We start from the raw sequence: 22,402 nt of genomic DNA on the forward strand, positions 1-22,402 counted from the left end.
AAGTGCTTTCCTTTCGCCTCCTTTGGAGGCATCTGGGAAATATTTTTCTCCTCCTACTCCAGCCCAGGTGGGACAAAACTAACAACTTTTATATGAACACCCCACTCCAGAAATTGGATGATTAAGATAAAATGAGCCATGGATCCTAAGCATTGCTGAGTTTTGGTTTGGTTTTGTAAAGTCAAAACCTAACCACAGAAGTTTTGCAAAGTCCAAAACAAAATATGACCTCTTCATCCTCTGTCTAAGCAAAATCCAGGCTGGGATTTCACTCTTTCTCTGATGGGTATGTTCAGATCTGATCTTTGAGATTCAAGGAGCATATTCTGTAAGAGTGCAGTCATTATTTGTTCTTACGGTGTCCAAATAATAGCATTTATCTTGATGAAGTCTTTGGTTACTGATGTGGAAATGTGTCATTTTGGAGCAATTTCCCTGTAACTACGTTTCCATAGTAATGGGCTTGAGGTCACAAAATGACAGCACTGGGCAAGGAAAAGAAAAAAAAATGATTTATTTTAATAATACAAGGTATCCATCAAGGTATACTGCAATCTTTGCTCAGGCAAAATTCCTATTGATTTCAGTGCAATTGCAGTCAGACTACAAAAGAATTTAGGCAGATAAGGGCTGAATAAAGAGCTTAGATACTATGCTACTGAATGCTGTTATAAGTACCTGGGTAGATAGATACAGATATACTGCCTGGCAGGCTGGCTGACTGATTGAAAGATTGAAAGATCAGCCAAAGGAATCTTTACTGCAAAGCATTTGTAGAAACTAACAGCAGAGTTATCAGACTTTTCTTCTTTCCTTTCTGACACATATAAACACACATGTCATTTCAGCTAGAGACAGGCCCCGGCCACAAAATTCCCATCCAGATTTCAAACTCTCCAGCAGCCTGGTGTATTCAGATTAGGGGCCGTTCAAGGGTTTTGGTTGGTTCAGCTCATTACAGAGAAGGGAACAGGTGTGAAATGTGATATCTGGTGTGGGTTAACTGTGAGCATTCACAAGTAAAGCTGTGGATTCCACTCTTTGTTCCAAATATTGATGCTGTCAGAAATTGTATTGGCCATGGTCCGTATGTTTTTCCAATCATCATTTTATTTTTATTCCCATTCACAGTTGGAGTGTTTGCTGTGGCTGCATGTCAGCACAGGCTTTGCAAAGAAGAGCCAGAGATCAACCATTCTCTGGAATGAGACTGAGTAAAATAGTGGTGAGCCGTGAGGCTGAAATATTATAAGCTTCTGCTATGTCTCTTGGTTAGAAGAGCTTAAGGCCGCCACACAGGTTCACATCCAGAATGAGGAGTTTAACACCCACGCAGCCAGTACCACTAAGTAAATTTTGTGGTCCTATAAAATAAAGACAGGATAAGTCATCCCAGCAACAACGACAACAAAACCCTCAAAATCTTTGCATTCATAAAAACATCTGAAATGCATTGTTCAAATAAATGCAGTTCTAGTAGAAACCACTAACCAACCTCTTAAAAATTAATCTCCTAAAATGCCAACCACCTTCATTCCTGATCTTGTGGCCTTCTGTGTACATATTAGTATTTATGAAATACTAGGCTACTGTACCCCTCATTAATAGAAGCACGGGACCTGATCAAGCACCATGTAAGTCCAATTTTACATTGGCGTAACTAGAGCTGGTAAAAAAAAATTGATCGCAAATAATCAGAGCCACAGAGTTGAAGTCCAGAAGGGACCGTCAGAACATCTAATCTGACCTCCTGTGTATCACAGGCCACCAAACACCAAACAGCACCTGCACACTAACCCAACAACCTATGTTAGACCAAAGTATTACAGCCCACAGGAGACCAGACTATTATGTGCCACAGTTTCCAACAAGTTTCTCTAATGGTTTTCATAACATTTTTGATAACAATCTCATGATACAAATTTGCAAAGAATGAAACATTTTTAAAGCCAAAGGTTTTTCAAACCGATTTGTTTCGGGGGAGGGAGAAAGGCAGTTTTTCAATGAAAAAAAATACGTTGTTGGAAAAATTTCAACCTGATGTAGGTATAACACCACTGGTGAATCAGGCCTAGGAAGTTTTGACCACTAGTCATTTGAATGTAATCAGTAAAGGTTGTTTCAGATGCTGAGTGTACACTTCCGGCCAATTTAAAAAATCATTACATACACTTTTCAAGGCTGCTTTCAGTAAATCTGTTTAGACTGCAAGCTCTTTGAGGGGTAGGGTGACCAGATGTCCTGATTTTATAGGGACAGTTCCAATTTGTGGGGGCTTTTTCTTACATAGGCACCTATTACTCCCGACCCCCATTCTGATTTTTTACACTTGCTATCTGGTCACCCTGTTGAGGGGGGAACTGTTTTTTTGTTCTGTGTTTCTACAGTACTTAGCACAATGTGCTTCTAGGCACTACCACAATAATCATCATCATAATTAATAAATACATTTCTCGTTAAGCTCAGGCTGAACTCACTGTCATATTCAGTAGCCCAGTAGGTGGAAAGTCCTCCACATGTTGCCTGGATGGGTGCCCCAAGTCCAGCTACATTTCTGACATAGTTGCGGGATATCCCATAGCTTCTGTGGAGGGAATTCAGGTCCTGAAAAAATGATGGAAGATTAACCACTTGCTTTGGCCAAAAGCATGAATCAGCCCTGACATCTAGCTGGCTTCCCAGCTTCTTTTGAATTGTTAATAATACTTACGATGGTAATAATGCATTTATATAGCATCTAATATCTTGATGGATTCCCTAAACCACTTCACAGACTACAGGCCAATTTATCTCTGCAGATGAATATGAGAGTTGTGTGCATTCACTTCTGAGCATGATGGGAACCTACAAGCCTGATTCTCCTCTCACTTACGCCAGTGGAAATCAGCAGAAATTCCTTGAGGTCAGTAAAATTATACTGTTATAAAACCAAGAGAACTGAGTGGAAAACCAGACCCTAAACTATATGTACAGAAGGATCCTTTCACCTGTTTCTAAAATGTAGCCACCTATGTCTCGGAATGTGGCGTCTGTTCGGCCTCATGGTGCAATAGTTTAGAACAGGAAGAGAAGAATACCACATCTGATTGAAAATGCTGGGGAGAATTTAGACAAGTTGAAATTTGGTTAGGGCACTAGGATTAATAACCCTACAAAAAGTGCCAAAGGAACTTTAAAAACCACCGGTGAGTAGGCGCTCAGTTTTACAACTCATTTGAAAGACAGTATTATATTGATCCAGTGGCTGCCAACCTCTGTGTGTGTGTGTGTGTGTGTGTGTGTGTGTTTTAGGGCTACCATATGTCCGGATTTCCCCAGAAATGTCTGGCTTTTCAATCTATAAATAGCCGTCCGAGGGGGATTTCTAAAAAATCTAAAAATGTCCAGGATTTCCCCCCGGTCGGCTATTTATAGATCGAAAAGCGGCGGCCAAGCACCGCTCGGCAGCCAAAGCCCCTTCTCGGCTCCCCCCATCCCCTGCAGCCTTACCACGCCCCCGGCTCCGCAGCTGTCTTCTCCCTCCTCCCCTCCCCTGAACGCTCCGCCCCCCCTGCTCCTCCCCCTCCCCTGAACGCTCCGCCCCCCTGCTCCTCCCCCTCCCCTGCTTCCCGCGAATCAGATCTTTGCGGGAACTCTGAAAAGATGCAGGGGCAGGCAGGCAGCAGCAGGTAAGCTGGGGCGGGGGGACGCGAGGAGGAGGGCTCTGGGGAGGCGCGGCGTGGCCCAGTCCGGCCCTGGCCGAGCGGCTCCGGCCCCAGCGGCTCCGGCCCGGCCCGGCTCGGGCCCCGGGGCACCGGCCCCAGTTCCGGCCGAGTGCGCCGGCCCGGCCCCGACCCCAGCGGCTCTGGCCCAGCTCGGGCCCCAGGGCGGCGGCCCCAGTTCTGGCCGAGCGCGCCGGCCCCGGCCCCAGCGGCTCCGGTTCCGGCCAAGCGCGCCAGCCCTGACCCCAGCGGCTCTGGCCCAGCTCGGGCCCCAGGGCGGCGGCCCCGGTTCCGGCCGAGCGTGCTGGCCCCAGCGGCTCCGGCCCAGCTTGGGCCCCAGGGCAGCTGGCCCGGCCCCAAGCCCCGCGACTCCGTCCGGAGTGCAGCCCGATTCCTGGGCTCTTGTTAAAGCCGGCCCTGGTCAGGGGACGGGGGGGGGGGGGGGGTGGGTCGGGGGCTCTGGGGGGGCTGTCAGGGGGGCAGGGTTGTGGAGAGGGGTTGAAGCAGACAGGGAGCAGAGGAGGTTGGATGGGTCAGGAGTTCTGGGGGTCCTGTCAGTGGGCGGGGAGCAGTTGGATAGGGCATGGGAGTCCCGGGGGTCTGTCTGGGGGTGTGGGTGTGAATATGGGGTGGGGGTGTGGATAAGGGTCGGGGCAGTCAGGGGACAGGTAGGATCCTAGGGGGGCAATTAGGGTGGGGGGTTTTCAGGAGGGGGCAGTCAGGGGACAAGAAGCAGGGGGGGCTTAGATAGGGGGTGGGGTCCTAGGGGGCAGTTAGTGGCAGGGGTCCCAGGAGGGGGCAGTCAGGGGACAAGGAACGGGGGGATTGGGGGTTCTGAGGGGGGCAGTCAGGGGGTGGGAAGTGGGAGGGAGTGGATGGGGCGGGGCAGGGCAGGGGCGGGGCTAGAGCGGGACTCCTCCCCCCATGTCCTCTTTTTTGATTGTGCAAATATGGTAACCCTAGTGTGTGTGTGTAAAAATATAATATACACACTTAAAGTGAGATTAATGTGTAAGGAAACAATGTCTTATTCTGTTCCTATTGAGTTCATTGGTAGTTTTGCCATTGACGTCAGTGAATCCAGGATTTAGCCTAAAGAGGTGTAGAAGCATATACCACATATAACTATTATTTGTCTTAGTTACCCTTTGATTATTGACCATATCCTCAAGTTGGTTTAAAGTTGGAAAGGTTGCCCTGTTCATTCTGGAAACAACACATATCTTCTTGTATGGCATGTGGTAAGCAATTATACCCTGTGAAACACAACCACAAGTTTCAGCAAATCTTCTTTTCCTTTCATTTCCAAATAATTTATCCTATTTTAAAGACTCTTGCAAATCAGGGTACTTGAGATATTTACAAGCTGCTTCACACTTGCACTTTGCTTCTAGTTTGACAAGAATCAGAGTTCAATGCACTGGTTGAATTCATCTCTTGTGTAACTCTATGGATTTCAATGCAGCTACGCCACAGACACATTTGTGCAATGGATTTTGCTTCTAAAAATACACTCATGCAACCTCCAAACAGCCTTAAGGATTATGTAGCAAATGACAGTCTGCCCAGTTCAGATGGTAGGTCCAGCAAGAGAATCAAGACACCTAGGCTAAAATCTACTTATATTTACACTGATGAAAATCTGGAATAATGTCAGAATGTGACTCCAGCTGGCCTTTGTATGATTTTACAATCCAGTGTCTTCACTATGAATTAATTTTGAATATATATGAAATAGATGAATTCCAAAGCAGTGGTGGTAGGGAATACCAGTTAAATATTAGATATTTTGGCTTTCACTTCTTGGAATTTAATATAAAGACCTAAATGCTCAAAAATCTGCTTGGAAAATGAAAATATCTCTAAGAAAAGGGCATTTATTTATTTAATGTTTCAGGAGCTTGCACATCTATTGCACAGGTCTGTAGGAGACTGAAATATGCACTTGACTCAAATGCCTGCCAGCTCTGTTGGCCACCAGGGACTACACTGCCTCTTCCATGTCCCCTTTGGGGTGGTTAGTCCATTAAAGAATGCTAGCAGAGAGCAGTCCTTGCACGGAGATCAGAACAGTCCTTAACATGAAGGACATCAGAGCAGAAAGCTCCTAACACCACCTTATGCCCTGGTATAGAGGTCAAGCAAAATCCAGCATTACAGTTAACATGGTCACACTGCATGTTAAGGTTCCATTTAAAAAATATCGATAAAGGGTTAAAAAATGATTAATAGGTGTTATAAGCATGTTACAGACTTGAGTAGTATGTGCTATAGAAGGTTGTAAGCACATCATTAGAAGGTGCTATAGATGGTTATAAGCAGCCTATTGACCTTTTGGACTCTATAACAATCTATAACAATTTATTAATCATTTATTAAAACTTCTACTAATAATTTATTAACCCTTAATAAACTATTTCTAAATGGAACATTGATGTAAGTGTTATCATTTACATGTATAAAATGGTAGTTTGTCTTTTGCTCTATTCATAATGGAATTTTGTATTTTTTAACACACATAGCTTCCATGCCTGTCTGTTCATTTATTAAGAAATAATGTCTGCTGTGGGGGTAGACAAAAAATTATCTTAAGAATTTAACCAGGGGGCTAGCTTCTTTCCATATGATCTAAAAAAGATGCTAAATTACTTCATCTTTCAATAGTGGATGGATTATCCATTTGCTTTCAAGTCTAATGTCATTCCTTTCCAGTGAGAGCTTTCAGAGAAATAAAGCACATCTTTCAAGTTGCTTAAAGTACATATTTTTATTCTATTTGCAGTGAACGTTATGTAAGCTGAACAAAGCAACCAGATCACCTCTTTTGACACTTACATGGTCGTAGTCGAAGATTGCATTGGAGGAGTGTGCTCCGGAATAAAGGTTGAATGTAGCAACGTTCACATTATGATTGATGTTCACTGTCTGGTAGACAGTTCCCCCATCATTTCCCTGATTTATGAGCTGGATATTCTAAAATGAAAGATTTATTGTCAGATAACATTGTATTGCAACCTAAAAATGTCTCTCAAACAGTTGCATCTAACAGAGAAGAATGGTGACATCAGAATAGTAGGGAAGCTAATACATAAAAGTCCAACTCAGTTAGATTACCCAATAGTGGGGAAAGGTCTGATTCAGATTTACATCCACTTCTAAACAACTTCCACTACTCACCCTATGGCTAGGGTACAATTCGGTCTAGGGTTTTGATTATAGTTAGGTTTATATTTACCGTTTGGCCCAGGATTAGGATTAGGGTCATTCCTTGCCTGAAGGCTAAAGATAGGGTTAGGATTACTGCTTGGTTTATGGATAGGGTTAGGTTTAACCCAGCTGTTCCCAAACTGTGGTCTACTGAATATTTGCTGATGCCCAAAGACTTCATTGGCCATATGATGCTCATTCCTTTTCCTTATTTCCACATGATAATTGCATTAAATGAAAGTAAAAATAATTAAATGTAATTAAAAAATTTTGTGTAAGCAAATGTTGCAGTTGCCCGATGGACGGGTGGTGGTTTGTGTAATGACTAAGGGAAGCAGGCTTCCACAAGACAAATCCCTCCATTAAGATGTGACCAATGTTATGAAAAAGTTGGTGAATCTCTGCTCTAACTCCTACTACCAAAGGATCTATTGGTTGTGAAAATGTAGGAAGTCTAGCCTATTTGTTACGAGAACTATCTTTTCCACTAGGTTCTAAGGAATGGTGCCTTAGATTTCCCATTCAAGATCATCTCAGGCCATTGCAGAAATAAAATGCATGAAACTTTGAGGATGGTTATAAAGGAAGCTGTTCCTTCCAGATAGCTTTTAGAGGGTACCCACCTGCTAGTCTATCCCTACCCATATAGAAGATCAGCCAGCTGCATGAGATTTCAGTGTTATAGTGTCATTTTTATTAATTAACACAATAGCTAGGAGAACCATAGATAAGTACTTTAAAGCAAGCAAGCTCATTGCCTACTATTGTCGCTAATGAGCCAAGTTATAATGAAGAAAAGTACTGGGAGAGTTCAACTTAAGTTTTTTTGTATATAACTTGGCAATGCTATGTTTTTCAAATAAAATATGAGCAAATGTTTTTTGCTTTTGGAGACTGATTTTTACATGCTAAGCAATAGCAGGAGTGTGGAGAATTTAAGGGAAACATTGTCATAAATGTGTTACATTAATTCACATATTAGCAGAGAGTGACTCATAAAGAAAGATCCATATTTTGATTTAATAAGGATGGTAATCTCATAAACAATATGGCAAAGCAGATCCATGAAAGAAGAATCATAAAACTTGACACATGGCCCTCTACTTACATTACTCGCAAAGACTGGATTCATAAAGATACCCAGAACGACAAGAAGCAGAATCTGTAATACAGCATGGAAAACATTAAGGGAGATTTCTATACACTCTGCAGGTCCTTTTTAATTGCCAAATGCAACTAAAATCACATGGTAATAAGCAGCTCCTCAGTCTTTCTGATTTTCCACAAATTCACGTAAGTTACTGAGTGGGATTTTATAATTCATTTATTTTATCTTTTCTATTCACAAGGGCTACATAATACAACTGTACTTAGGTGGATCATTCTAATTAATAATGTAACACCTGTAAGGCTAGATTCTGAGCTCAGTCCCCAGAGTGATTCTATTGTTACTCCAGTTTTATACTAGTGTAATTGAGATTGGAATTTGGTCCATTAAGTAGAACGGGATGCTTCTAACTTAACTCAATAGCTATTTTCCTACATACAGAACTATGGGATTTCTTCCTCAATTAAGTGTCATGTCCTGTCCCCCAAAATATTGAAAGTATGGTTTAATTGCTTGACATGCTAGCATTCTCCATGCAGCGTTCTTGATTATTTAGAGAGCATTTTTTAAAAAACCTGGAGTCAAATCCTGCAGTCCTCACTCAGGTCATGTTCCTGCCCACACTTCATGCATGTACTTAAGTTTATTCATGTGCCTAGTCTCGTTGGTTCTCAGGAACAGGGCATCAGTCATCACTCGGCAAGGAAAGACTGAGTACAGGCTTCATGGTAAAATTCTGGCCCCATCGAAATCAATGGGAGTTTTGCTAATGACTTAAACAAGACCAGGATTATACCTTGATGTATTGTTGCAGGATTGGGGGCCTTCACAAAAGGGCCTGAGATAGGCACCTACCTCCCATTGACTTTAAATGGAAGTTAGACACCTCTCCTGCTTAAGAGCTTTTGTAACATCCATTAGGTGCCTATCTTCATCTTTAGGTCCTGAAATAACTTTGTAAATCTGAGTCCTGTTGACTAAATTTGAGTGTGGGTGCTTGGCATGTCTCAAAATCAGGTCCTCAGGATCTCAAGTTGGACTCCAAAAAATTGGGGCACCCCAAATTAGTGGCCACTAATAGTGAAAAATTAGGCCTAAGGGCACAGTCTTGTCAGGTGCTGAGTCCCTTCCCAATCCCATCTCCCATTTTCTTATATCTTATCTATCCCATTGACTTCAATGGGAACCATGGACTCTCAGAACAGCCCAGAGTTGGGCCCTAAATCTACTAAAATACAAACCATTTAACAGAAAATGTAGGTTGTCAAAACTACTTACAAGTGTCTTCATTTTGAAGCCAACCTGGATTTGATGCTGATTTGACACAAAATGCTGAAGAAAATGTATTTATATGTCTTGAACTGACCTTATATATTTTATCAAGGTTGGATCTGAACAAAAGCCCCCAGATAAAATATTTGTTTTTCTCATTACGAACAGAAGTGAAACACTGGAGCAAACTAAATATTTTCTGTGTTCTATATTTATCTATGAGGCTGGGTAACACATATTCCCTGTCAACAGTCTTTATCAAAGCCTTCTGTTTGAGATGATTAATGATACAAACATGAGCATTAAATAGACCATGGAGTTTGGTTCAATGCAACCAAAGGAGAATTTCCCCCTTTTCTCAGTCTGTTTTCATCACAGTCTTATTTTCAAAACCCTTTCGATTAAGTGTTGTCTAAATCATGTGATGATACAAATTTTCAGAGCATTCTGTGAGAGATCTGAGTTGAGGGGCTCATTCTCTGCTTGCTTGTGGTCTGGAGGGCCCTATTCAGCCTGGCACCTACTGTGCACTGTGTCAGAAATGTCAGCTACTCTCTAGAATGGTCATCTTCAGACCAGTGCTGGAAATGGCAAGAAGCACATTTGCATATATGCTAACAGGGGGTGTGCATTGAGGTACACAAACTTTGGGAAGCGGCAAAGTGACATGAGATCTTTGTCTCAACCCTGGATAGAAAATAGAAGGAAGGGCCGATGGATGGATTAAATTTCTGTAAATCCTCTTTTGGATGTGGTTTCTTGAGATTCTTAAGGGACTTGGGCCCTCATTCTCAGGGAGCTAGATGACAGATGGACAATGGGTTTTTTTGTTTTGTTTTGTTGTTGCTGAGCAGCATTTCTTTGGAGCTGGGGTTTGATAAGTGACTGAAACCTCCATTCTTTAGCTTGTGCAAACTTTGGCTTTAAAAATAAATTCTTCTAAAAACCTTCGTTCTAGTTCCTGCTAGAGGGGGAAGTTATGCAGAGAAATACCAGTAAGAGAGCAAAGTAGGTCATGGCACAAGTTTGAAGATTCCTGAAGGTGCTGCATAATTCCTCCAAAAATAAATGAAAAACCTTGCTGCACTTTGATTCTTGCCTTGTTCTGTCATTTTTTGCATCACAGCATCCTGTGTAAGAAGAGAATTGAGGCTGTGTACAGGGATTAAAAATGAAAGTCTAGTGAAATAGCCACAAGAAAAGAGCTGACAGCAGCTCAAACAGTAAAAAATAAAAAAAGAAAAGTCCGTCTCCCACTAGAGTTAATTTGTGGTCATTTAGACACTTTTCTTGAAATGCAGGCCGGTGTAACCAAGCAAACTCAGTCTGCTTCCAAACTGGTGGAAGAATAAAACCCAAAGGGATTAGTAAAAATCTTAAAATGTGTTGGGAATGGAGGAATTGTCTGTGGCTGGCTGTTTTCTCCTGGAATTCACTGCTTCATAGATTATAAAGTTCATGAGTTCATAAGGAAAGCTTTATGATCTGTGAATCATACACTACAAGTATGTGCTAGGAATCTGTGCTGTATCATGCGTGAATCATGTGGAGAGAAGAGTTCACTCTTCTGGACTCTCAATCTGGATCCTTTTACAGACTTTAAATTTATATGAAAAATTTTAATTATAAGCCCTTCCCCTAAAAAACCCCCTCAAACCTCAAATCAGGAATTTTTCATTTACAGCCTCCCTGCCAATCTTGGCTTTGCTTTCTGTATACCTTAATTCTGCCCTCAGTACACCCACTCTCCTTATTGGAATCAAAGAGCCATTCTTCCATGTACCCTAACCTCTTTCCACATACAGGCCCTTTACATACACGTACTGTATGAATCATTGTATAAAGTTTGCCACAAGAACTATGGACGTCGATGGGGTATGTCTGTATTTAAGACTTGAACAGCTCTGTATAGCTCAAAAGCTTGTCTCTTTCATCAACAGAAGTTGGTCCAATAATAGTCATTATCTCACCCACCTTGTCTCTCATGTATTTATCAAGGCTTTTACAAGCAGCAAAGTACAACCATTCCTTGCATGGCCTGATTTTTTAAAGTTCGTCACATCACATCTACACTTTGTGATGCCAAATTAAAAACAGAAAAAATAAGCTAAATAAGAAATAAGCCTATATCAAGAACATGGTTTATTCAATACCAGGGTTACTTTCTGAAAAGATAAGGTTGGGAAGGGGCACATGGCCATTTGAGTGCCTATCTTGACAACCACTGATCCATCTGTTGGGCCACTAAACCAGTTATTTCGATGTCTCTGGCTTGGCTTCCCCCTCTTTCAGTTTTCAGTAGAACTTATTCTCTTCTCTGTCAGCTTTAAACTGGCTGTCCACAGTTGTTCTCTGTCTCAGGTACAACGCACTACATTAGGCCAAATAAGCAATATCACATTCATCATACGAAATAATGATATTCTAATCCTGGGCAAGAAATGAAGTTCCTTAATATTTCAGATACATTTTTAAAGCTTGGGAAAGATAAATGATGTGCTTCAACTAAAAATAATTCCACTGCTCAAGAGTTTAATTGTCCACAACAGCCCTTTAACTTGAGAAGCCTAAAAAACCCTAACTTCCTCCAAATTTTGTAATTCACCTAGTTCATCAAAGCTTCTCTAGAGACAGTTTGTAGTCCAGCCTTAGATGTCCATGCAGGGGAGGAAGGAGGAGTGAGATCCCATGTCTGTACTCTTGCATGGGGATATGGTTGTACCCCTTGGGGGAAGGATAGAGTGTTCCCTCATGCCATGCTTGAGATTTGGTTCAGTCCTGACCCAAAGGTGTGCACCACAATCAGTAACCTCATTTCCTGAAACTTGTTGGGTTTCCTTGAATATCTCCCACCCACATATTGACCGGATCCAGCCTTGACTTGCATGTGAGATCACATCCTGACTTGTATGACTAAGGATATAAAAGATGAGAAACAAGACACAGCTGATTCCAATGCTAAATGTATTTAATTGACAGACATCGTAACAGCCTAGGTTTTTCTACACACAAAGCATAAAGGGAAGACAAAGACAAAACATCAAGAAAATGGAGTGTCACGGGAAGAATAATGACAGAACTGATTTTATCCAATCAGCGGACACATTGTCAGACCAGTTCCAAGCAGTGAAGAATTTACTACTTGAATGACATGTCACAGTAGGCAATATTAATAACCCACAGGATGCTAGCATCAGCACAGGTTAGAGAGAAGTAGTTTGCTCCTTTCGCTCCTTAATGAAAAGAAAAAGAACAGTTATTGTCAGGTGATGCCTGAAGTGGATGTTAGGAGATCTGTGCATTCATTACAGTTCAAGCCACACAGAACCCTGCACCTCATATAGTCACTAACACCTGCACAAAGTGATCACAAAGTAGGTGTGAAATGCTACCCAATCAGAGTGGCAACATGTGCAAGGTAATGGAGAGTCAGACCCAGAAAATTCCCACTGTTCTACAGGATTGATTCCTTGAATAACACTGAGTTCCTGTAACAAGGAACTTCTTTCCTGCAGAACAAATAAAAATTTTAATGAGATCAAGTAGGACAAGACATAGCAGCCACCTCAGACAGTGGATGATTTGTCTCTGCATGGTTTGTGACCTCTACTATTTTTGGTAACAGTTCAACAACATTTGTTATAAAAGAATATATTTCTATTACTCTGGTCAAAGAATCTTTTTAATATAAAATTTTTTCAAATGTATAAATAAAAGTATAAAAAAAATACAATCAATAAAGCCAATTGGATTTTTGCCTCAAAAATGACTGACCAAAAATTTGTGCTAATTTGTATTCTTCAATGATCCCTAGCTAATTAATCCTCTCAACAATCATGTGTGGTAGTTAAGTAATAGCTGTTATTCCCATCAAGAACCTGCAAGGTGCTAAGAAATGTGGCCTGATCCAGCAAAACGCTTAAGAACATGTTTAACTTTTGGCATATGAATAGTCCCACTGTAGGATTGAGCCCTCAGCAGTTTTTCCATGGCCGAGTCAGCAGTGAATGGGTTAGAAGCTAGTAGTTCCTGAATCCCAGCACCAAGTTTACTCTACTAAACCACACTGTCTCTCTTCTTTATCTTAGAGATAGATCCAAGGTACAAAATTCTGTACCAGAGTTTGAACAACCCAATGTTTGGGAGTGTTGGAATCTGAGCTTTTACCATTATAGAGGTATAGACTGACTGCAAAAAAAAAAAAAAAAAACAGATCCAGAGTCTAATACCCTTCTGAAGCACACCAAGTTCTTTGTTCTTGTCCATCTCTACCTAGGACAGTAACATTCATTCCATGCAGGAAATGCAACTCAATTCACTTCATGAATAGTTACTTTAACTTGCACTCACTCTCAGCCTCATGAGCCACATAGGTAGGAAGTCCTCTGCATAAAGCTTCAATGTTCTTTCCGTAAGGGGTCAGATCAGGAACTCTGGTTTTTGAGACAATGAATCTCAGTTCCTTCGGAGGAGGCCCTTGAGCTCCGGTCTTCTAAACATCCGGAAAGCAAACTCAGAACAATGTCATTCAATAAAACTGAGGACTAGAATCATTTATTACAATTTATGTTCCTGTACTGACATTTCTGACACAGTGCACAGTGTGTGCCAGGCTGAATAGGGCCCTCCAGACCAGAAGCAAGCAGGGAATGAGCTCCTCAACTCAGATCTCACACAGGGGCACAAAGTGGAGGTAGGGACAGAAGACGCAATCATGCATTATGAGAAGAGCATTGAAACTCCATAAAGCTGACTGCGGAAAAGAGAAAAGTAATCTATACTTTACCTGGGCCTTCTCTCTAAAATATTCCCTTAATCCTATGCTCAATCCTGTACATGGGTTTGTAGATAGGAGAAGTGAGGGGTTGGGAATCTATTAATTTATTTTCTCATAACCATAACAAATGAGAAGGCAGGAACATGTGTATTAAACACATTTGCTGGAAATGTTTACAACCCGTTCTTGAGAACGCTAATGAATATATTGATAGAACGGCATATTGTTTGGTAGAACTAAGTGAAAATTGGAATTTCCATCCCACAAAAAAACCTGATGTTTCAACATTTGTTTTCATCATGAATTGGAACAAAAAGTTGAAATACTGAAATTTTTCAAGGAATATAAAATTCCAGAAAATTTTTGATTTGGGAATGTAAAATTTCATTTTGCATTTTTGATCAAAAAGGAATATTTTGATATTTTTGAATCAAATTGTTTTTCTTCAGTTTGTTGAACTGACCCAAACTGCTGTCTTTTGTGTCAGTTCAGCATTAAACTGTACTTTCCTATTCTGGCTCATTGCCTCATTGAAGCTGTAGATCAGGTTGCCTGATGTCCCTGTTCTCCTCTGTGGGCAGGCTCTCTGACTCAAGTACATGTCCCATGATGCACCTGCAATGATGTGACTCCCATGACATGTAATGCCACTCAGTCAGAAGAAAAACTCTGTTGCATCATGAGAGATGTAAAATTGAACTGACTCAAAATGAAGCATTTTGGGTTAAACTGATCCAAAACAAAATAGTTAGTTTATATTTTCCCAATAAAAAAATGAATTAATCAAAAACAAAATTTCCCATAGAAAATTTCAATTTTGCAGCAACTGCATTTTCCATCAGAAAATCATTCTGTTGAAAAATTCCCAGCTAGCTCTATTGTTGAGCTTGGGTTATTTGAAGCAGTGCTGAAGGCTGTGATGGACTATGATGGGGTATCTTCCAATAAGGAATTTTAAAAACACCTCAAATCTGTCCCTAATTCGGTGCAATCTGGTCTTCTCCAGAGTGAGAAAGTATGTTCTTAAGGAATATTTCGATGAGCCCCAGAGTTATGTCATATTTCGCAGGGAGGACTGAGAAATATCCCTCTAGTTGTATGGTGGAATTGTAACAAGGGGCTGAGCTCTTTTGAAAATCTAGCCCCAATTGTGTGTTCTGAGCCATTGAAAATATGTCCTTGAGTTCCTTTGAAAAATTGGCCGCCTCTAAAGCCTTGGAGAAAACCATGTTTGGCCAGAGACATTTGTTCCCCTCCAATTTCAGCTGTTCAGAACATGGATTTTATCTGATGTGAAAAATTTTGAAATTTGATATTTTGTTCATCCTAATTAGGATGAAAAACCAAAATTTTGAATTTTTTCATGAAATGAAATTCTGGAAAAAATATTTTCAGTTGTATTGTTTCATTTCAATACATTCAGAATGTTTCATTTTCATTCTGACCCTGCTGGGTTTTTTTTTATATATATATAAAAAAATAAGCAGAATCAAAATGAAAATATTATATATATATTTAAAAACAAAGCTTCAAAAAAAATTTTTGTTACAAAAATGTCAAAACAGGACTCTTCTAAAGTTTTTTCATATTTTTTCTGAATAAAATTTTGTCAAAATCAATATGATATTGTAAAAATTTTCAGTTTCATCTAAACAGGAATTTCTGACAGAAAACTGTTTTGATGAACGTTTTCCTACCTACAACAGCTCTACCTCCAGCATCTTAAGATGATTCATTTGCACAATTAGCTTTATGCTACTAGGGTTTGTTTATATGGGGACACTCAGGAAAGTTAAGATGAATTCATTAAAGGTGTGAAGTTAATGTGCATAAATTAAAGTGTGTTAACACCCCCCTGCCCCCAGTGTGGACAATCTCAGAAAATGGCCCAAGTTTGTGGAGGATTAAACTACAGTGAACTAAAGCCACTTTAGTCATGAATGAGAGCATGTGTGGGGGTGTAGACAAGCCCTTAGAACAGTGGTTCCCAAACTGGGGTTCGTGAGCCCCTGGGGGTTCGCGAAATGTTACAGGGGGTCCTCGGGGAAAAATTCCCTAACGGCGGACAGAGCTGTCCCTAGGGACCCCAGGCAGCACGGGGCCAGCAACCCGGAGCCCCTAGACTTCCAAGAGCTAAGCAGATCAAAGCAAGCATATCTATCACACTGAGGAGACTTCACCTCCCTTTCCATTTCTTATAAGGAGTCTTGAAGGTTGATATTTTTTGCTGTTTTTAAAATTAAATAGGCAGCTAGTATTGTTTTTAAAATTACTATGAAGAACTCCAAAGGTAATAACAAAATGTTTTTTAAGTATATCAGAAGCAGGAAGCCTGCTAAACAACCAGTGGGGCCCCTTGATGATCGAGATACAAAAGGAGTGCTTAAAGACGATAAAGTCATTGCAGAGAAACTAAATGGATTCTTTGCTTCAGTCTTCACGGCTGAGGATGTTAGGGAGATTCCCAAACCTGAGCCGGCTTTTGTAGGTGACAAATCTGAGGAACTGTCACAGATTGAAGTGTCACTAGAGGAGGTTTTGGAATTAATTGATAAACTTAACATTAACAAGTCACCGGGACCAGATGGCATTCACCCAAGAGTTCTGAAAGAACTCAAATGTGAAGTTGCGGAACTATTAACTAAGGTTTGTAACCTGTCCTTTAAATCAGCTTCTGTACCCAATGACTGGAAGTTAGCTAATGTAACGCCAATATTTAAAAAGGGCTCTAGAGGTGATCCCGGCAATTACAGACCGGTAAGTCTAACGTCGGTGCCGGGCAAATTAGTTGAAACAATAGTTAAGAATAAAATTGTCAGACACATAGAAAAACAAACTGTTGAGCAATAGTCAACATGGTTTCTGTAAAGGGAAATCGTGTCTTACTAATCTATTAGAGTTCTTTGAAGGGGTCAACAAACATGTGGACAAGGGGGATCCAGTGGATATAGTGTACTTAGATTTCCAGAAAGCCTTTGACAAGGTCCCTCACCAAAGACTCTTAAGTAAAGTAAGTTGTCATGGGATAAAAGGGAAGGTCCTTTCATGGATTGAGAACTGGTTAAAAGACCGGGAACAAAGGGTAGGAATTAATGGTAAATTCTCAGAATGGAGAGGGGTAACTAGTGGTGTTCCCCAAGGGTCAGTCCTCGGACCAATCCTATTCAACTTATTTATAAATGATCTGGAGAAAGGGGTAAACAGTGAGGTGGCAAAGTTTGCAGATGATACTAAACTGCTCAAGATAGTTAAGACCAAAGCAGACTGTGATGAACTTCAAAAAGATCTCACAAAACTAAGTGATTGGGCAACAAAATGGCAAATGAAATTTAATCTGGATAAATGTAAAGTAATGTACATTGGAAAAAATAACCCCAACTATACATACAATATAATGGGGGCTAATTTAGCTACAACAAGTCAGGAAAAAGATCTTGGAGTCATCGTGGATAGTTCTCTGAAGATGTCCGCGCAATGTGCAGAGGCGGTCAAAAAAGCAAACAGGATGTTAGGGATCATTAAAAAGGGGATAGAGAATAAGACTGAGAATATATTATTGCCCTTATATAAATCGATGGTACGCCCACATCTCGAATACTGCGTACAGATGTGGTCTCCTCATCTCAAAAAAGATATACTGGCACTAGAAAAGGTTCAGAAAAGGGCAACTAAAATGATTAGTGGTTTGGAACGGGTCCCATATGAGGAGAGATTAAAGAGGCTAGGACTCTTCAGCTTGGAAAAGAGGAGACTAAGGGGGGATATGATAGACGTATACAAAATCATGAGTGATGTGGAGAAAGTGGATAAGAAAAAGTTATTTACTTATTCCCATAATACAAGAACTAGGGGTCACCAAATGAAATTAATAGGCAGCAGGTTTAAAACAAATACAAGGAAGTTCTTCTTCACACAGCACACAGTCAACTTGTGGAACTCCTTACCTGAGGAGGTTATGAAGGCTAGGACTATAACAGCGTTTAAAAGAGAACTGGATAAATTCATGGTGGTTAAGTCCATTAATGGCTATTAGCCAGGATGGGTAAGGAATGGTGTCCCTAGCCTCTATTTGTCAGAGGATGGAGATGGATGGCAGGAGAGAGATCACTTGATCATTGCCTGTTGGTCCACTCCCTCTGGGCACCTGGCATTGGCCACTGTCGGTAGACAGGATACTGGGCTAGATGGACCTTTGGTCTGACCCGGTATGGCCGTTCTTATGTTCTTAACAAGTTTAAGCTTTGTTGTAACATGCGTTGTTTGCCTGGACTGCTCAAGACCTGAATGCTTGTGTAGGAGGAACTCTGAGTTGGATTCTTAAATACCTTCCTGCTGTTTCACATCTGATACTCCTTGATGAAACATAGGAGCCTTGTCTTATAACAAGCTTATTCAAAGTGATACAAGCTACGAAAGTGAAATCTTGGAAGAGTGTTTTCATAATGCAATAAAAATACTGTAATGATAAATAATAATTAATAATACATAGTGTGTAATAAGCATGTCACAAAAACAAATTTTATATTTCCAAGATCACTGCTTTTATAATTTATACTCAGGTAAAGGAGAAAATCCCTGGAAATATTATTTTTAAGAGGGGGTTCACAAGACTTGACATTTTAGTGAAAGGGGTTCACAGGTTGTTAAAGTTTGGGAACCACTGCCTTAGAAAAAAGCAACCTCACTCCCACCCATCGTTCCAGCATTCCCTTCCATCTTACCTTCCTTTCTCTAATCAGTTTGGGAATGACTGCAATATCAGGCATGGCATTTTTGTTCATTTTAGCAATGATGCAAGATTTCTTGGAAAATACCCTGGTTGCCATGAAGCCCTGTAAAATAAAATTACAAAGAGCTAGACGTTTTGTTTGAGCGGCTCCACAATAAATGAGACTCAAATCAGGTTTGTTTAATTTTGAAGTTAAATAACATTTAATACAGATTTCCCCTCCTCCCCGACATTTAGATCAATTTTATAAATGATAAATTATTAGTAATTTCCATGCATTATGACTAATCATTTAGGCACTACTCCAGTCAGTGACTCCATAAGTTTCCCAAAAATGCATGTTTGCCACTTACATTGCCGTAGTCCCAAACAGAATTCCATGAGTTCCAGCCATTGTTTGTGTCAATGTTGGCCACGTGCTTATCGTTGTTGATGTTCACAGTCTGGTGTGAATTTCCACCGTCGTTTCCCTGATTGTTTTCGTTCACATTCTTGGATTTAAAAACAAAAAGTGACAAACATTTAGGTTTTTCGGGTTTCTCTCCGTCAAAAGGGCTTTGGAAAATCATTGCTCTTAAAATTATGTTATAGTGATGTAATGAAGTAAGCCATGCCTAGCCACGCAGAGGCTACTAAAGCTTTCATGCCAAACTCTGAAATCTCTTATTCTATCTTATGCAGCCCTTCTTCAGCAAATGCTATTGATACAAATCTAGAGCTGGAGTTTTGCCTGAGTGAGAACTCAGTAAGAATTTGTCCAACTGGCTTCAGTTAAAATATAGCTAGATCATTCAATCACAGATCATCCCTAACAGATTTTCCCTTCCTGCATGGAAGTAAGGGGTCATCTGTCTTTGCAGGACAGACCCTCACTTTTCCAGATCCTACTGACGATGCTCAACAGGGAGAGAACTCAATCATCATCATCATGATCACCACCAATGATAAAAACGATTTGTTTGTTTGAATTATTGTAGCATCCACAAGCCCCAGTCATGAATCAGGACAATCATGCTTAAAAGCCTGTTTGGAGATGGGTTTGTTGTTTTCAATCACATTTATAGTATAATGAATTAAGTTTCTGCAACGGACAAGAAACTCTTGTGAAGTTACCATTGGGTTACATACATTTGTCATTGTTTTAACCTATTGTTATGGGGCAGTCAGAACCATTCCTAAATATTAACATATCTTTGTTATCAAATTTCCATCATTATTAATATACTCAGTAGTTTCCTACGGTGTGATTCTCATTTACGCTAAGGCCTTTTTACACCAGTCTGACAGTAGGAAAGGACCTTAAATTGTGTGTAAATTAAATATATGCCCTTTGCAAGGACTGTTTATACTACCTGAGCAGCATAACAAGGAGTAAGTATAAATGAGAATCAAGTTCATAATATATATAAAATGGTATCTCAATGGAATTTTTTCCACTGATGGAACAAATATTCATTTTCCCACTAGGAACTCGATCAATACCCACAACAGCTTGACAATGGCAGAACAATACTGATGCATTGCGATAGATATTACACAATTTTTCCTTTCATGTTTGGTCTGACATGCAGTAAAGTTAATAGCAAAATCATTCTCTGAATAGGTTAGCTGAATAATTATTTTCTTTAGAACACAAATCCAGTCTTGTGATATTGCATTTTTATGTGCTAAGGACATTTTAGATTTTTCTTCAGAAACATCTTTCAGGGATGTGAAAATTCATGAAGCATAAATTAAACAAATTGACAGGAGGAATATTATGAAACATATTTGATCTTTATACTCACATCAGTAGCAAGAGATGGAGTTAGGAAGACTCCAAGAAGACCAGCAATCACAATCTGAAATAAACATTGAAAGCATATCAGTATAAAGGCTGATATGGCTAAAAATATAGTAAGAAGAACCTTGACACACACCTTTCCTCCAAATTGATGTAAAGTAACGTATCTGGACTGCTTTCACTCTCACACTGGATGCATATTACTTCAGTGGATTTATGTCTTTGCTGACACTAGTGTGAGATGCGATTCAGCTCCATTGCTTTAATTTTTTACATTATCAGCTATTTAAGATTATTTAAAGATTCTTCAGTCCTCGCTTACATATTAGCTTGGGAAATACTTTTTTGCTTGAGTAAGGAGAGCAGGATTATGCTCATACTATTTAAAAGTTACAAAAAGTGGGCTTGATCCATCACTGTGTTACACCAGTTTTCTGATGCTATAACTTCATTGACATCAATTGGCACTGGACCATGCCCCATGCCCTCTGCATACAATACAATATGCATCTAAATCTTATTCAGCTTAATGTGGTCTGATAAGTTGCATTTCCGGACGCAGTGAAATCACTGGTGACCCTACAGCCCTTGCACCAATGCAGCTCCCATTGAAATGTCTGGTATTTCTGCGTGTGTAAAGACTACCCTTTTTGGACCAACTAGACTGTCAATACTATATTATTTTGTAGGAAGCAAATGGTAACTATACTCACGGAGAGCTTCATTTTGACAGCAGAGGAGGTGAAAGATCTGCTTGAGGAAGTGATACAAACCCTTCCACTTTATATACATCAGGGGCTCCCAAAATTAGGTGTGGAAAGTAAACTTATCATACTCGCATGTAGCCATTGATATGTGACATTGCACATTATCTGCTGGTGCAATTACTATGCAAACAAAGGGGTTTGAAACTGGCCTGATAGAGTCAGTCACCTGCAGCAGATAAGGGTCAGTGATACTTAATCGAGATCAGACTTTCAATCCCTAAAGTCAAACAAGATTCCTGGTGCAAAATAGTGCCTGCGTGCCAAATGCCTCGGCCCAGCAAACATTTTTCTCTCTATAACTTATAGTATTGATAAAGTATGATGTCATCTGTTTGTGCCAGGGACCCCTATGGGTCTAGTCCACCCCACATGTAAAGGGAGAGTTAGCTGCCTTTATGGCTATGTGTTGGCTCCTCTGGCACTGTGAAGGGCCATCTCCATGTGTTCGGGGGCTGCCCTGAGCGAAATGGTAGGTCCAAGGCATGCTGGGAGCAGAAATAGATGGAACAGGGACAATGCTGGGGAGACCACAGCATCCTCCTTCCAGCTTTATGGACCATAAGCAGAAAAAAATAATATGTCCTAAGACCATGTTATCTTTCCTTTAGCCCCCAAGGCCAGAATCTGGCGTGAAATGTGGCCCGGGAGTATCCCTGGTTACTACTGCCCAGGAACTGGCAGTCCTACCAAGGGTTAGAGCAGTGGTTCCCAAACTGGGGTTTGTGAACCCCTGGGGGTTCGCAAAATGTTACAGGGGGGTTTCGGGAAAAAATTCCCTAATGGCGGACAGAGTTGTCCCTTGGGACTCCGGGTAGCATGGGGCCAGCAGCCCGGAGCCCTTGGACTTCCAAGAGTTAAGCAGATCAAAGCAAGCATATCTATCACACTGAGGAGATTTAAACTTCAAGACTCCTTATAAGAAATGGAAAGGGAGGTGGATATTTTTTGCTGTTTTTAAAATTAAATTGGCAGCTAGTATTGTTTTTAAAATTATTATGAAGAACAAGTTTAAGCTTTGTTGTAACGTGCATTGTTTGCCTGGACTGCTCAAGACCTGA

The 22,402-nt window shown here is 40.5% G+C and overlaps 2 protein-coding genes across 2 annotated transcripts; both read right to left on the minus strand.

Moving 5' to 3' along the window:
- Positions 1–1,272: 1,272 nt before the first annotated feature.
- Positions 1,273–11,067, minus strand: LOC112104708 (gastrokine-2-like). The gene is made up of 6 exons (XM_026657389.1): positions 11,034–11,067; positions 8,017–8,123; positions 6,537–6,674; positions 4,847–4,957; positions 2,478–2,604; positions 1,273–1,364 (listed from the first exon to the last, which is right to left on the minus strand). The coding sequence occupies exons 1-6, from the start codon at positions 11,065–11,067 to the stop codon at positions 1,273–1,275; spliced, it is 609 nt and encodes a 202-aa protein (XP_026513174.1).
- Positions 11,068–12,426: 1,359 nt separating this feature from the next.
- Positions 12,427–21,302, minus strand: GKN1 (gastrokine 1). Its single transcript, XM_024197220.2, has 6 exons — positions 21,291–21,302; positions 20,582–20,635; positions 19,148–19,285; positions 18,787–18,897; positions 13,639–13,780; positions 12,427–12,521 (listed from the first exon to the last, which is right to left on the minus strand). The coding sequence occupies exons 1-6, from the start codon at positions 21,300–21,302 to the stop codon at positions 12,427–12,429; spliced, it is 552 nt and encodes a 183-aa protein (XP_024052988.2).
- Positions 21,303–22,402: the final 1,100 nt, after the last annotated feature.

This window comes from Terrapene carolina, unplaced genomic scaffold (genome assembly GCF_002925995.2).
Source record: "Terrapene carolina triunguis isolate 2854851 unplaced genomic scaffold, T_m_triunguis-2.0 Scaffold53, whole genome shotgun sequence".
Taxonomy (NCBI): domain Eukaryota; kingdom Metazoa; phylum Chordata; order Testudines; family Emydidae; genus Terrapene; species Terrapene triunguis.